The sequence below is a fragment of the Chrysochloris asiatica genome, unplaced genomic scaffold, assembly GCF_000296735.1.
Source record: "Chrysochloris asiatica unplaced genomic scaffold, ChrAsi1.0 scaffold00280, whole genome shotgun sequence".
Taxonomy (NCBI): Eukaryota; Metazoa; Chordata; class Mammalia; order Afrosoricida; family Chrysochloridae; genus Chrysochloris; species Chrysochloris asiatica.
In genome coordinates, this window is record NW_006408798.1 from 146,059 (window position 1) to 161,476 (window position 15,418).

Genomic DNA, 15,418 nt, shown 5'->3' on the forward strand with positions numbered 1-15,418 from the left:
CTCATATGCATGTGAAAGCTGGACAGTGAAAAAAGAAGACTGTAGAAGAATTGATGCATTTGGCTATGGTGTTGGAGGAGAATATTGAAAGTGCCATGGGCTGCCAAAAGAACCAACAGATTCGTGTTGGAAGAAGTGCAGCCAGAGTGCTCTTTGGAGGCCAGGATGACCAAACTTTGGCTCTCATACTTCACACATACTGTCAGGAGGAACCAGTCGTTGGAGAAGGGTATCATGTTTGGTAAGGTGAAGAGTCAGAGAAAAAGAGGAAGTCTCCCAGCGAGATGGATTGGCAAAGTGGTAGCATCAATGGGCTCAAGAGTGACAATAATTGTGAGATTTGGCCAGGACCTGGTAGTGTTTCAATCTGTTGTGCATAGGGTTGCTATGAGTCGATACTGACTCAAGGCGCCTAACAATAACAGCAATGGAATGGTAAACCAATTACTCATTCCAGCCCTCAGTTATTGTTTTTTGTTTTTTTTTTATCATTTGTGAAAGGCATCATTTGGATTAGATTTTTTTCATATATCCTTTACTATCACAATTTCATTTTTATCTTCCTTTCTTCTTCTTTTCTTTCTCCTTCCTTATTTCTTTTCTTTCTTTTTTCTTCTTTTCTTTCATTGTGGGAAGAAGGATGTGGGAAAGTGTATAAAAGTGCTGGGGACAACAGTATTATGTACATTTCTATTAAATGTCATTGTAATACATGCACTGAGTTTTAGAACCACAAGTACCATTCAATGTCACCTGGAAAGCTCCCTCAATTTATAAATGGAATTAAAACACTATGGGTCGGAACCAACTTGACGGCACTTAACAACAACAACAACTTAATTAAAACAAATCAACAGTCACTGTGCTGGTTCTTAAGCCTCTCCAATTCACTGCCACTCATCAAGGGAAGAAAAAAAGAAGAGGGAAGAAATGAATAGACCCGGGAATATGAATAAGTATATCCCATACATATGAAAAAATAAAAACAAAAGAGAATTATTTTAAGCTGTGTTGACCAACTATTCAAAATGACCATCACAAATTCTTCCTAGGACTCTTAACAATGTATTCTAAGGATCAATTATCTACCATGATTAGAGGCCACAGACTTATGATGGAATATAGTGCATTAATCAGTCACTTGATCAACTGCCTTTGCAGGGGTTCATTGACTCCTAGGCAATTCAAGGGAAATTGATAAATGTTTAGAATTAACAAAAGAATTAATTCTTACGTTTGGAGTCATAAACAATGAGAGCCTTTATTAAGTGACTATCTTTTAGACATACCTAGGGACAACAGTACTTACAGTATTTCCTTACACATGGTGCACTTATTGTTGTATGATTTTCCATCAGCATCACGTACAGGATCGTTCTCCCGAGTACAGCTGAGTTTTCCCTTTTTAATTTTTTCCCGATACTCAGCACACTGGTCCTGAAACAGAAGATGAGAGCAAGCCTCCTGGATTACTTATTCTGATTATTTCTTATTATGTTTGTTCATAATTTGAATGAAAATCTTATCTACTTTCCTCTGTCAGGAATATGAATAGCATCTAGGGTTACTACCCACAGAAAAAGAAAGGCTAGACTAATTTGTATTCTAATTATAAGTGGTCAGGGTCCTGCCCACTGATGTTGCTTTTAAGGTTCTACACAGCAAAATTACAAAGTTAACTCAGATATAGAAACATAGAACAAGGGACAGAAAACTATATCTCACAGTTTATATATATATATAACATTTTATTGAAACACAGTCTCGCTTATAACTTATATCATACTTATAACTGCTTTCTCATAACAATGGCAGAGATATAACATGCAATAGAGCCCACAAAAACTAAAATATTACTACTTGGCCATTTACAAAAAAAAAAAAAATTCCTGGACTATGGTGTAGATAAAAAAGAAGAGAAATTTTGGGGGAAGTACAAAGTTATACAAAGGAAGTGTTAAGTAAGAAAGCTTGAAGGAATTATACAGAAGATAGATAAACATCTTAAGAGGTGTTGCCCTTGAGAGTGAGAACTCAGTCCCCTAAAGTAGGAGAGATAGAAAAATTAAAAGGTCAGAATTTATATAGGGCATGTGTCAGACCTGGAAGCAAAATGACAAGCTTTACATGTAAGATCATGAAAAGAGAAGTAAGTTGGTTAGAAACCTATCCAGTTGCTTTCACACACCCAGGCACTAAGCTTACAGGAAACATTGTCATGTTGTCACTTGAAGAGTCTCAGGAAATAGTCTAAGAACTTTCCAAAATTATTTTGCTTTATCTCTAGTAAGAGTGATGGTGGTGTGCTGTGGAGTCTGTTCTGACTAATAGTGACCCTGTACAGGGTCTGTAAATCTTTATGGGTGCAGAAAGCCTCATCTTTCTCCCGCAGAACAACTGGTAGTTTCGAACTGCTGACCTTGAGGTTTGAAGCCCGATTCGTAACCACTATGCTACCAGAGCTAACTTCTGCTAGATAAAAGAGTTCAGGGAGATGATGTGATTTATTCAAGGCTTCACAACTCATAAGTGTTAAGGGAAGGGCTGTGCACTAAATTATCTCTAATGTCTATGCTCTTTTCACTATTTTATACTTCCTTGGGTCAATAGAAAAACTACTTCACAAACGTGGCTTCGTCCAAGACAAAAGAGAATAATGAAAGAAATAAAGAGCATGTGGTGCTGGTGAGACCAATTATTGATGTAATTGCTGTTAAGTGCCATCCAGTAAATTCTGATTCATAGCAACCCTGCATAGAATTTCCGAGGCTGTTAATCTTTGTAGGAGCAGAAAACCTCATCTCTGTCTCATGGAGTGGCGGGTGGACTCAAACCATTAACCATGTGGTTTACAGTCCAGTGATTATCCTACAGAGCCACAGCTGGTGAAATTAATTACTGATGTGAATAATTGAAAAGTATAAAGAGATATCATGGGACTGGAATAAAGTAATGACATAATTAACTATCTCCGGGTTTAGAAAATATAAAGTGAGCTCTGTTGGTGGTGGTTATGTGCCGTGGAGTCAGTTCCAACTCATAGCAACCCTGTACAGGATTTCTGAGGTTGTAAATCTTTATGGGAGCAGAAAGCCTCATCTTTCTCCCATGGAACAGCTGGTAGTTTCGAACTCCTGACCTTGACAGTTGCATCCTGATTCGTAACCACTATGCTACCAGAGAGTCTAAAAATTACCATGTTTGGTTATGATGAACCACAAATTTACCACAGTCTATTTTTGGTTTCATGTTTGTTGTTTTGCATCTTGTCATTATTAGTAATATGTACTATACATTACATGTATGTTATATATGTAATGTATATATGTAATATATATATAGCATATGTACATATATGTAACATATATATACATTGTTATATATGTAATGTATAGTACATATATATTACATGTTACAGCACATAATTTTCTAATATTATTATTCTCAGATGTAACATTTCCAATCCCCAAAGACTAATAGAGATCAGATATATAAAGATAAATAAAAGACAATAATAATGAAAAAAAAATTTTAAACCTGAGTTTTTCGATTTATGTCAGAACTGACTTGTGACAGCATGGTCATCAGAAATAATATAATATATATAGATATAGGTAGGTAGGTAGGTAGGTAGGTAGGTAGGTAGGTAGATAGATAGATAGATAGATAGATAGATAGATAGATAGATAGATAGATAGATAGATCGATGGTAGATAGATAGTTGTTAAGTACTGTCAAGTTGGTTCTGACTCATAGTGACCCTCTATAGGTTTTCCTAGGAGCAGCTGATGAGTTTGAACCTTAGGGTTCAGACCAACCGTGCAGTCCAGCACATTAACCCACAGTGCCACACCAAGACTCCAGATAGACAGATAGTTGGGAATTATCTATAGATCATATCTACAGCATTAATGGAGAAACTCCTGTTCTTTTAACCTGAGCACTAAATAAATTCACCTTTGTCATTATTGTTGTTAACTGCCCTTATGTCAGTTCCAACTCATCGTGACCCTACTAGGGTTTTTAATTTGAACTTCAGACCTTAAGGATAGCAGTCCAGTGCTTATCTTACAGCACCACACCAGGCCATATCATTGTTCCATTGCCAATGAATTGAGCCCTCTCTGATTGTGCACAAAGAGGTTGTTCTCACCTGAGTTTTCCCACCTTCACCACCATCACCACCCCCACCGTTGGAATTGTGTTCTGAGGTAATTCTCTGCTCTTCCTCTTCTTTCTTCTTTCTTTCTTCATCTTCTTTCTGGCTGGAAATTAGGAAATGGGGATAGATAATAATAGATTAGAGAGAGTGGGGTGCATTTCAATGAATTTCTTGTTGTATGACCAAATTGGACTTTCCAGAATTCTCCAGACTATAGTGAATATCTATTATGTTGCAGACTCTCTTCTCTGAAATAAAAAGATGGATTATGTGAAGTTCTTTGCATGGAAGAGTTTTTTTTACAGAAGGTGAATATTAGTGTATGCATAATGATGTCTAATACAAAGTGAGCAGTTAATTAATATTTCATAGATGTTCACTGGACATCACTAGCTGAATTTCTCACAAGTATTTTGTATCTAATAAATCCAAAAATAATTATCTTCTCTGTCAAAATAATTTTTCCTCCTGGATTCTCTATCTTTCAAAGAATAATACTTTGGAGTCATATCTGTTTCTGGTCCTTCAGCTCCACAATGCCTTCCATCTTTATTCACCTCTTATATCCAACTTCCTTGTTTCCCTTGATTCAGATATTTTTCACTGAATTAATGTAAACCACCACAGCAGAAGTAGCATTCTGAAATATAGTCCCTTCATCCTTTTTTTCCCCTTTTTACTACTGACATGTGAATGCTCCTGAAAGAATGACATTTGTGCTACTTGTTCCCCAACCTGGAAAAAAAAACTGCCAGCTTCCCAATGCCTATGTAACTTACTTCTGTATCCTTGGCCTGGAATTCAATACTGGTAATGCTGGAGAGTTCTAACTAGGCACAGTGGCTTGCATTTTATCATATATGGATGCTGTTTTCTTCATTTTTATATCTTTCACTAATGTTCATCCCTTCTCCACTCATACTTCCTTGTCCTATCTCATCCTTTCCAAATTCGAAGATCCAATTTATTACACCACAAAACTTTCTATTAACTATTCCTTCTCTAGAGTATTATGGTGGTGGTGTGCCACGGAGTCAGTTCCAACTCACAGTGATGCTGTACAGGGTTTCCAAGGCTGTAAATCTTATGGGAGCAGAAAGCTTCATCTTTCTCCCATGGAGTGTCTGGTAGTTTTGAACTGCTGGCCTTAAGGTTAGCAGCCCAACTCATAATCACTACGCTACCAGATATATCATTTTTCATTTAGCAATCTGTCCACTGTATTTTATTAGCTTCTGTGCATGTCTAATCTCCAATAGATGTTATGCTCTCAGAAAAGAGTGTCTGTTTTCATTCATCATTGTATAATTATTACGCAGTTTGTACATTTGAGATGTTCAGCAAAAAGACTGTTGGATGCCTTACATATATTCATGGTGTCCTCCCAAAATTTCACTCTCTTAATAGAGTGAGACACTCACAACTTTAGACAGACAAGTTAGATCGACAATAAAAGAGTTTTTTTCTGGATGGGAATTCCAAAATACACCAAAGAAGAGCTCCATTTGACAGCAAAGGTCTTAAAATTATCCAAGAAGATGTTGTGATCCATTGTTAGTCTTGATCCCAGAACTAATAGAGAATGTAATGAACTATTTGTTGTTGTTAAGTGCCATCGAGTCGATTCTGACCCATAGCGACCCTGGATAGGGTTTCCAAAGAGAATCTGGTGAGCTTGAGCCACCAACTTTGCAGTTCAAATGACTTTGCAGTCTGACACACTAGCCCACAGTGCCACACCAGGACTCTAATTAGATGCTATCTATTTCTAAACTGTGAACCTTGACCTTTTAAAAGCTGGGTTTGTCTAAACAATTCCTTACAAATTATTATTTGTTTCTTTTATATGTAAGGAAGTATATATTATCTACCAAGCCTCCCTAACTCTGCCAACCACAGTGGGAGCTTCATTTGTGCACTCACAAGACTGCCTTACACATGGCACATTTGTTGCCATGGGTCTTGCCATCTGGACCACGAACAGGATCATTTTCTCGTGTGCAGAAAAGCATTTTATTTTGTGAAAGAGTCCGAAATTCACTGCATGTATCCTGAAAGAAGAAGAAAAGTCAAGTGTTTGAATATTTTCCTGGAAGTCTATTGTTGGATTTCTACTAAGAACTAGAAATAAAGGGGATGAAGAGGGCTGGAAGTGGGAAAAAAATTGTTTTTCCTGGTATTTGTATCATCCAATTACTACTAAATATAAATAACTTAAAAAGTTTTGTGTTTCTTTCCCTTGAGAATTAGCCCTAAAATACAAAGTCTGGATTCATACACAAGTAAGAGTCTCTTAATAAACTGGATTCTCTGAGGGTGGGCCCACAGCTCATACTTGGCTTTTATTATTCATCTCTATTTCAATGTAATCATTAAAAAAAATCACTTCACACATCAGAGAATCAGAAACCTCAGGCTTAAATAGAATCTCTAAGTTCCTTTGGTCCAACTATCCATGCTACCTCTTAACACCCTTTACATCATGCCTGACAAGAAGTTATGTTATGATGGAATTCATTTCTTTCACACACAGTTCTCTCCAAAATAAATACATACATATATATATATAGTTTCATAAATTAGTTGTAGTGCTAGAGTCCTTGAAAGACGTAGTTAACGTGCTTCCCTGCTAACTGAAATGTTGGAGATTCAAGGTGTCCAGAGGTGTCTCAGAAGAAAAGTCTGGTGATAAACTTCAAAGCCAACCATTGGAAACCCTATGGAGCACAGTTTTACTTTGGCTTACATGGGTTGGCCATGGGTTGAAATCAACTTGACAGTAACTGTTTTATCATAGTCTTACTTTTAGGAAATATTGTAAAATAGTTATATTCCTTTAGGAGTTATTTGAGGGCTGAAGACCACCTGACACAAACCATGCTCTTTAATAGCCTCATACACATATGAAAGCTGAACAATAAACAAGGAAGACTGAAGAAGAATTGATGCATTTGAGTTGTGGCGTGGGAGAAGTATACTGAAAATACCATGAATTCCCAGAACAAGCAAATATGTCTTAGAAGAAGTACAAACAGAACGCTCCTTAGCAGTGATGAAGTTAAGACTTTATCTCACATACTTTGGACATTTATCAGTATGGACCAGTCCTTGGAAAGGACTTCATGCTTGGTGAAGCAGAGGGCCAGTTAAAAAAATGAGGAAAATCCTCAGTGAAATGAATTGGTACAGTGGCTGCAACAATGGCATCAATAACAATGACTTTGAGTGTAGCCCACAATTGGACAAAGTTTAGTGCTTACACAGGGTTGTATTGAGTCACAACCTACTTGATGACACCTAACAGCAATAATAACATAGGATTCCAACTCAAAGGGCTTACTTTTATAAATTGTCATAAAAAATATGTGAAGATTATGCTCCTTCAGATAGCAAATAAAACTGAAGTATTTTGCTTTCTTCAGGGAAACAGAAGATATTTTCTTCTTTCATTTGGAAGTCTTATTTACAGATATTTTCCTTATCTTTCTTCTATATTATCTCCCAAGATTTAATACCTCCAGATACTTTAATCATTCTCTACATGACATGATTTTTATGATATTTCTCATTCTGAATTCTTCTCCTTTCCTAAAGAATTTAGAATCTATTTCACATGAGTAAAATCATAATAATGGGAACATGGTAGTTTAGAACCATAAAGTCAGCAGCTCCAGTCCACCAGCTGCTTCATGAGAGAAAGATGGGGCTTTCTGCTCCCTCAAAAAGGTACAGCCAGGGAAATTCTATGTAGGGTTGTTATTAGTTGGAATTGACTCAATGGCACATAACAACAACAAAATAATAACGACCAAAATACATTAAGTATTCAAGTTTATTGTTGTTAAGTACTACTGAATCAGTTATGACCCATAGTAACCCTGTATAGGGTTTCCTAAGAATGGCTACAGAAATGAACCATCGACCTTGTGGTTCAAACTGACTTTGCAGTCCAGCACATTAACCCGCAGTACAACACCAGAACTCCAATTATTCAATATACGTCCTGAATTTTTGTGATATTAAAGTGGGATAACGTAGGTATGTAGTTTAGTACCATAACTAACATCTACTTAAAAAACAAAAACAACAAAGAAAACCCCACTGCTATTCAGTTGATTCCAACTCACAATGACCTATATAGGATTTCCAGGATTATAAATTAATGTTTTATGATGAATTGATCAAGAATAAGTAATTTACTTAGGATCATAGAATTTATTATTGGTAGTAAAAATGACTGATTTTTTTTTTTTTTTTCAGAATCCACTAGTTCAAGCTGATATTCAATGTAAACTACAGAGTGAGTTTTTATGCTGGCTTTACTTCAAGATTGACTGCCAGAACCCCTCTCCCTGATCATATTTATCAAAAGAAGTAAGAAGAGTTTATCAATATTAATTAATGTGAAATTAGAAATTGTCCCTTACTAAAGAATTTTGACTTGATATACTTTTTAATGTTTTTTTGTATGAACTATGGTGGTGGTGGTGGTCTGCCATGAAGTTGGTTCCAACTTATAGCAACCCTGCATAGGGTTTCTGAGGCTATAAATCTTTACAGGAATAGAAAACACCTTTCTCCCAAGGAGCATCTGGTAGACTCAAAATGCTGACCTGTGGTTAGCACTGGTAATCAGGGCTCCTTTCATATGAACTACTCATTTTTAATTCAGATGTACAATTGTGTAAAATACAACTACATGGAATGTGATATTTCTTTAAAGACCATTTTTAATATCAAAAGTATTTGATGAGGAAAGGAAATTACTACAAACTTGAAATAATCTACCTGGAGTTAATATTTTTGAACCCAAGAAAATGCTATTTAGTGATAGTTATTTTCTTTATTTTTCACCCAAGTGCTGGCACCAAAAGAATAGCAAATATAAAGTAAGGAACATGCACATGGTTTAAGCAAATGTGGTAAATAAAAATCACATATGTAATGTACTAGGAAGAGTGCTAGGTTTGATGTCAGGAAGCATCGGTTTGTGTTCTATTTGTTCATATTTCAGTTATAAGAACTTTGAATTATGAATAGTTGGGTTCTGTGTTCCCAATGTTTTCTGGACTTTTTATCTTCTCAGTTTTAAAATAGGAGAAGGATTTGATCAGGATTCAGCAAACTACAAACAGTCTTTGGGAAAAATCCAGCCCATCATGTGTTTTCTTTTATAAATAAAGTTTTATTGGAACAAAGCCACACTCATTCATTTGCATATTATAGATGGTTGTTATAGAGTTACAACAGGAGGATGAGCAGTTGTACTAGAGACAGTTTGGCCTCAAAGCCTAAATATTTATTAATTGAAATTTTAAAAAGTTTGTCAACCCCTAACCTAAATAAACCCTTAGTTTCTTCAGAGCTGCTGTTATTAGATTTCATCAAGTTGATTTTGACTTATACTGACTCCATGTGACAGAACAGAACAGCTCCATAGGGGGTTTTCTTGGTCAAAATCTTTACGGAAGCAGATCGCCAAGACTTTCTCCCATGGAGTCGCTGGGTAGGTTCGAAGGGCCACCAGTAATTCCATGAGTTATTTTTACACAGAAACTGCAAAACTCATCCTTTTATTTATGTATCAATAATCCAGGACAACTACCTTTTCAGCTGCTCTTTTAACTTTTGCTCTGAAATTAACTTCTTTTTCTTTTGCTTCTTGCTGACTACAAGAGAGGGGGGGAAAGGATAATTATTCCTAGCACCTGATATATTATTATAAAGAGAAAATATATCAAAATAGAAACATTCCATTGCTTCTATACCTCTACCAATTTAGTTTTGGTGTAGAAGGATAAACACACCCCATTCATACTATTCTACTTCTTTTTTTTTTTTATGTTACTTTAAGATTAAGATAAATATACCATAGCAGAACAGTAAATACAATTTCACTACTATAAAAATACCAAGCATTATTCTTATTTACAGGTCCCTGAGTGGTGCAGTTTGCTCTTGGCTATTACCTGACAGGTTGGTAGGTAGAACTATACAACAGCACCAAGAATGAGAGGACTGGAAATTTCCTTTCATCACTATTGTTACTGTTGTATGCCTTCCAGTTTGTACATTTTTGTGGGAGCAGAAAGCCTCATCTTTCTCCTGCATAGTGGCTGATGGACTCAAACTGTCAATTTTGTGGTTCACAGTCCAGTTCTTATTCTATGGCACCTAAGGGACCCAGTACTCCTCTGTAACATATGGGATCATCATGAGTCAGAACTGACTAGACAGAATTGTCTGGGTTTTTGTTGTTGTTGTTTGTTTGCTTTAGTTCTTATCCTCAGAAAAAGAACTGGTATTTACAAATATTGACAAACATGTCTAGTTGTTAATCAATTTCCAACTGTTAGCACACAATGTTTGGATTATCCATGACAATGATCTATATATGAAGAGGATAAAAGTCCTGGTACTTTTATGCCATTAATTCTGGGAGACTTTTGCCTTAGCAATTGGTCCTCCTTTGATGCTGATCCAAGTCCCTTTCTGAATACTAAGAATACTAAGTGAAATATTTTATGTGGTTTATAATAGTGACTCCTCTGAACTCAATATAAGTCAGCCTTCATGATCTACCTCCTGGAGAAAACCTTCAATATCATTCCCTTGCCCATCCCATGCTTGCCTTCTCCTATTCTCAGTAATTACAATGACTGAAGCACTACTTACAAAAAGGCCTCACACATGGAGCAAGTATTGCCATGGATTTTCCCATCAGCACCCTCGATGGGATCATTCTCTCTAGTACATGTGAGCCGACCGTTCCTTACTAAGTTGCGGTATTCACTGCATAGTTCCTGCCAAATGAAAGAAGTGTTCAATAACCAGATAGCTAAATATATGTAATTATAAAATAATGCCCCAAAATATAATGCATGCACTGAGTACACATTGCAGTCCTCAACATCCACATATGAGGCATTGTACTTTTACATAGGGATGAGTTCCTTGGACCATCAACAAATAGTAGACCTAATATTTGTAATTATTTTATAAATGAAGAAACTCAGAAGCCAAAAAAAAAAAAAAAATTATTGTCTGACCTTACTGGTAGCAGATGGAGCTAATATGTCAACCCTAACAGTCAGTCTAGATTCCTGGTTTTTAACATTATGGGTAGCTATGAATGGAACGTTTGGCATGTTCAAGACACAACAAAGTGCAAAGTGGTCAGTATAGCAAAGCAAGCACAGGGTGGTAATGGGTAGAATAATAGAAAATAAGGTTTGAATGTTCACAAAGTTTAGGTTATGTGAGGCACTACAAACCACCAAAATGACCTTGGTTCTTAATCTGAGTGAGATAAGACTTTCCTTATGTTTTTAAATGATTACTTTAGCATCATATTTGAAAATAGACTGTAAGAAGCAAAAACAAGAGTAGAGAAGTCAATAAGAAGTGAAATTTTCCAATTTAGAAAAGGATGAAGGAAAAGACTAATGAAGACCTAAGACACCACCTGCAGAAATATTCCAAGGTGCAGTGGGAGCAGAAGACAAATGCATCATAGGTTTTGAAGTCAGAACTTGTGGTCCAATTGTTATCTGTCAAATTGCTAATTATGCATGCTTCAAGCATGTTTTCTGAACCCCTGAGTACTCATCTATAGAATACAGATAATAAAACATACCTTGAATGATTTTTACAAGGATTATTTATTAAAATGTTTATAACATCTGACTTGTAATAGCAACTAAATAATCTATAGCTTTCATCTTATCACCATCATCATGTGAGATTTTACAGAATGAGAACCAAGGGTTCAAATATGTTCGTACGTAACTTTTCAAAAATTTTACACAGTTGGGATTTGATTGGGACTAGTGGGTTAATGCACTTGACTGCAAGGTTGGTTTGAATTGTGAGGTTGGTGGTTCAAATTCACCATCCACTCTTTGGAAACTCTGTAAGGGTCACTATGGGTCAGAATCAATTTGATGGCACTTAACAACAACAATACAACAAAATATAGAGAAAATCTGCACAGTGCCCTCTATGGGTTTACATTCAGACACGATGACAATCTGTATGCACTTCTTTCTTGGAATGATATAATTCATATGGTCAGTGAATTACATCAAACTATATCTAATGCCTAAGCAACTAAATCAGATTTGTAGTTAATAAACTGAATACGCAGGAAGAGGCCATAGTATGTATTGTGATCCAAACACTTGTTTTCAGTATCAAAGTCACTAAGTAAGGAATCTGGGGTGGGGAGGAGGGAGTAGGAAGGAGTCTTGCATAGAGAAAAGATCATTGAACGTTTATAGGTTTTGCCATTCAGAAACAACTACCTCTATTGCTTCTCTTTTAACTTTTTCAGCCTCAACTTTTTCCTTTTCTTCCTTGCCATTATTATTTTTCTCATCTTCTTCAATTTTGCTGCAATAGAAAAAGATACAAGCTGAATACATAACCCCATTGTCTTTCAAATATGCTTTAAAAAGGAATGAGGATCTTCATTGCATATATCCAAACAAACATATTTCAGACATATCAAGGCTCAGTCTTCAGTACAAATTATTCAGTCCAAGAGGGTCTATCAGTTTGGTCACTAATTCACAACCCTCTAACCCCTATCTTTTCTAAAAAATAAAACTAGTGTGCATTTTCTTTCCTTTTTCTTTCTTTTCCTTTCTTTCTTTCTTTCTTTCTTTCTTTGTCTCTTTCTCTCTTTCTCTCTCTCTCTTTTTCCTTCTCTCTCTCTCTCTCTTTCTTTCTATCTGCCTGCATTCCTTCCCTTCTTTCTTTCTTTTTGAATGCAATCCTCAGATGATGTGTTTTCTGTAGGTAAGTGGTCTAAAAGATGCCACAATTATCTTGGTTTACTTTAATAGTAGAGCTTTTCCTATCTATGCATCTGCCATATTAACGATGACAGTAAAGGATAATACTATCAGCCTGTATTCACAATATGATCATGCTTAGTAAAAACATGAATATTAAAAACTGAATATTAATTTTATGAAATTTAAGTTCAAGTCAAAATTTAGGTTTGAGAATACCATAATGATACAACTTCAGGATGGTTCAGTAGCTAATTTTTTAAGGTTGATCAGGAGTCTAAGATTCTGGCATTCTTGCCATGTTGAATATCAGAGCAGAAAAAATTCTTGGAATATATTTTCTAGCAATTTCAGTAAAATCAAAAAACCATTATAGTTCAGTTGAATTTCTACTTATAGTGAGGCAGCCCTATAAGACACAGTAGCATTGCTCCATAGGCTTTCCAAAGCTATGAATCCTACAGAAGCAGACTGCTGTGTTTCTTCCACAGAGCACCTGGTGAGTTCAAACTAAAAACCTGTGGTTAACAGCTGAGCACTTAACCACTATACCATCGAAGCTTCTAGTAATTTCAATAATGCCACCAAATCAGTTAGATGAGAAAAACCTCTGGCCACAATATATCCTACAGTCCTACTGTCAACAAGCTCTTTTTTTCTGAGAAATTATGAGTATACTTCAGTTTGGATCCAGGCATATGAATACTAAGGAGCAACTGATAACTCTGCACCCATTAGCCCGATATTAATTAAATATTTGTTCAACATTAATTTTAAGATGATGCTTGGAAGGTGGCTAGTCAAAGACTAAAACGGAGGAGAACCTGACATGATAATCATTAACTTCTACTGTGCTGCCCCACGTAACTGAATTTGAGCCCAGAGTTACAAAGACTACTCAGAAAAATGAAAGCATAGAAGACCCAGGATTTGGATTAAAGAGAAGACACTTCAGTAAATAACTATTACATAAGCCTGTCTTTTAGGGGTTTCATTTTCCACACTTTAGCAACTTATTAAGAATTTATCTCATTTATATGTAACAGTAACAAGTTGCTCTGCTAGTGTAGTGGCTATGAATTGGGCTGCTAACCTAAAGGTAGGCAGTTCAAAACTACCAGCCATTCCATGGGAGAAAGATGAGGCTTTCTGCTCCTGTAAAGATTTACAGCCTCAGAAACCCTGTACAGGGTCACTATCAGTTGGAACTGACTCCACGATACTTAACAACAACAACAACAATAACATAGACAGTAATAGAATCCTGATGTGGCACTGTGGGATAATGCACTGGACTGCAAGATCAGTTTGAAATGCGGTCAAAGTCACCAGCTGCTACTTGGAAACCCTATACAGGGGCATGATGAGTTGGAACCAACAATATACAGTAATATCCTTGAAAGGACCAGCCCAAACCTCTATATTCTATTCTAGTCAGGTTATTTTAACACCCTTTACATATTGGCACCACAGACTTCTATACAGATGGCTCTTCCTTAACCCATGTGATGGTCAATTTTATGTGTCAAACACTACTTATTGCTATAGGAGCCCTGGTAGCATAGGGGGTTACCCATTGGGTTGCTTACTGTAAGGTCAACAGTTCACAACCACCAGTAGCTCAGCAGTAAGAAAATGAGACTTTCTGCTCCTGTAAACATTTACAGCCTCAGAAACCCTATTACAGGGTCGCTATAAGTCTGAACTGATGGCGCACTACCAACAGCACCACATATTGCTATGAATGTATTTTGATTTACTTAACACTTATATTAATAGGATTTTAGAAAAAAAAAAATTATCCTCCATAAGGTGAGTGGTGGTAGTGTGCTGTGGAGTTGGTTCCGACTCATAGTGAGTGACCTTGTATAGGGTTTCTGAGGCTGTAAATCTTTACGGGAGCAGAAAGCATCAACTTTCTCCTGTGGAATGATTGGTAGTTTCGAACTGCTGATCTTGAGGTTAGCAGCCCAACTCATAACCACTGTGCTACCAGAGTGCCTTATAAGATGAGTGGATCTTAAAAAATCATTTAAAAGGTAAAAGATGAGGTTTCCTGAAGGAATTCTGCCTCAGGACTCTAACATATACATCCTGCATAATTTCTAGCATACTGACCTGCCCTATGGATTTTGAATTTTCTAATTAGCATAATTGCATGAACCAACTCCTTAAAATAAATCAGTCTCTTTCTTTCTTTGATATTCACTCTATCTTTCTCTACAAAAATAAAAGGGTAAGTCAACAAGTATTGCTATAATTTCATAGAAATCTTTATTAAGCAAAAAATATCAGTATGTGAAGCTATTATTGTTTTGCAACATGTTCCTCTTCTAAGTCTATACACTTATGAAGGCAGTGTTTCCATCCATTCACAACCATTCTTTGCAGTCCTCTTGTGGTGCTGTAGGACTGCAAGGTTGGTTTGAACCACAAGGTCAGCTGTTCAAACTCACCAGCC

At 36.2% G+C, this 15,418-nt stretch overlaps 1 protein-coding gene across 1 annotated transcript in view; it reads right to left on the reverse strand.

Annotated features, from left to right (window-relative positions):
• SPINK5 (serine peptidase inhibitor, Kazal type 5) overlaps positions 1-15,418 on the reverse strand; it is a 117,977-nt gene that overhangs the window by 34,574 nt on the left and 67,985 nt on the right. The window contains exons 18-23 of the mRNA XM_006874516.1: positions 12,466-12,553; positions 10,838-10,965; positions 9,768-9,831; positions 6,086-6,213; positions 4,154-4,265; positions 1,310-1,437 (exon numbers count right to left, since the gene is read on the reverse strand). Coding sequence (XP_006874578.1) covers positions 1,310-1,437; positions 4,154-4,265; positions 6,086-6,213; positions 9,768-9,831; positions 10,838-10,965; positions 12,466-12,553 — 648 coding nt within the window. The remainder of the gene's footprint in view (positions 1-1,309; positions 1,438-4,153; positions 4,266-6,085; positions 6,214-9,767; positions 9,832-10,837; positions 10,966-12,465; positions 12,554-15,418) is intronic.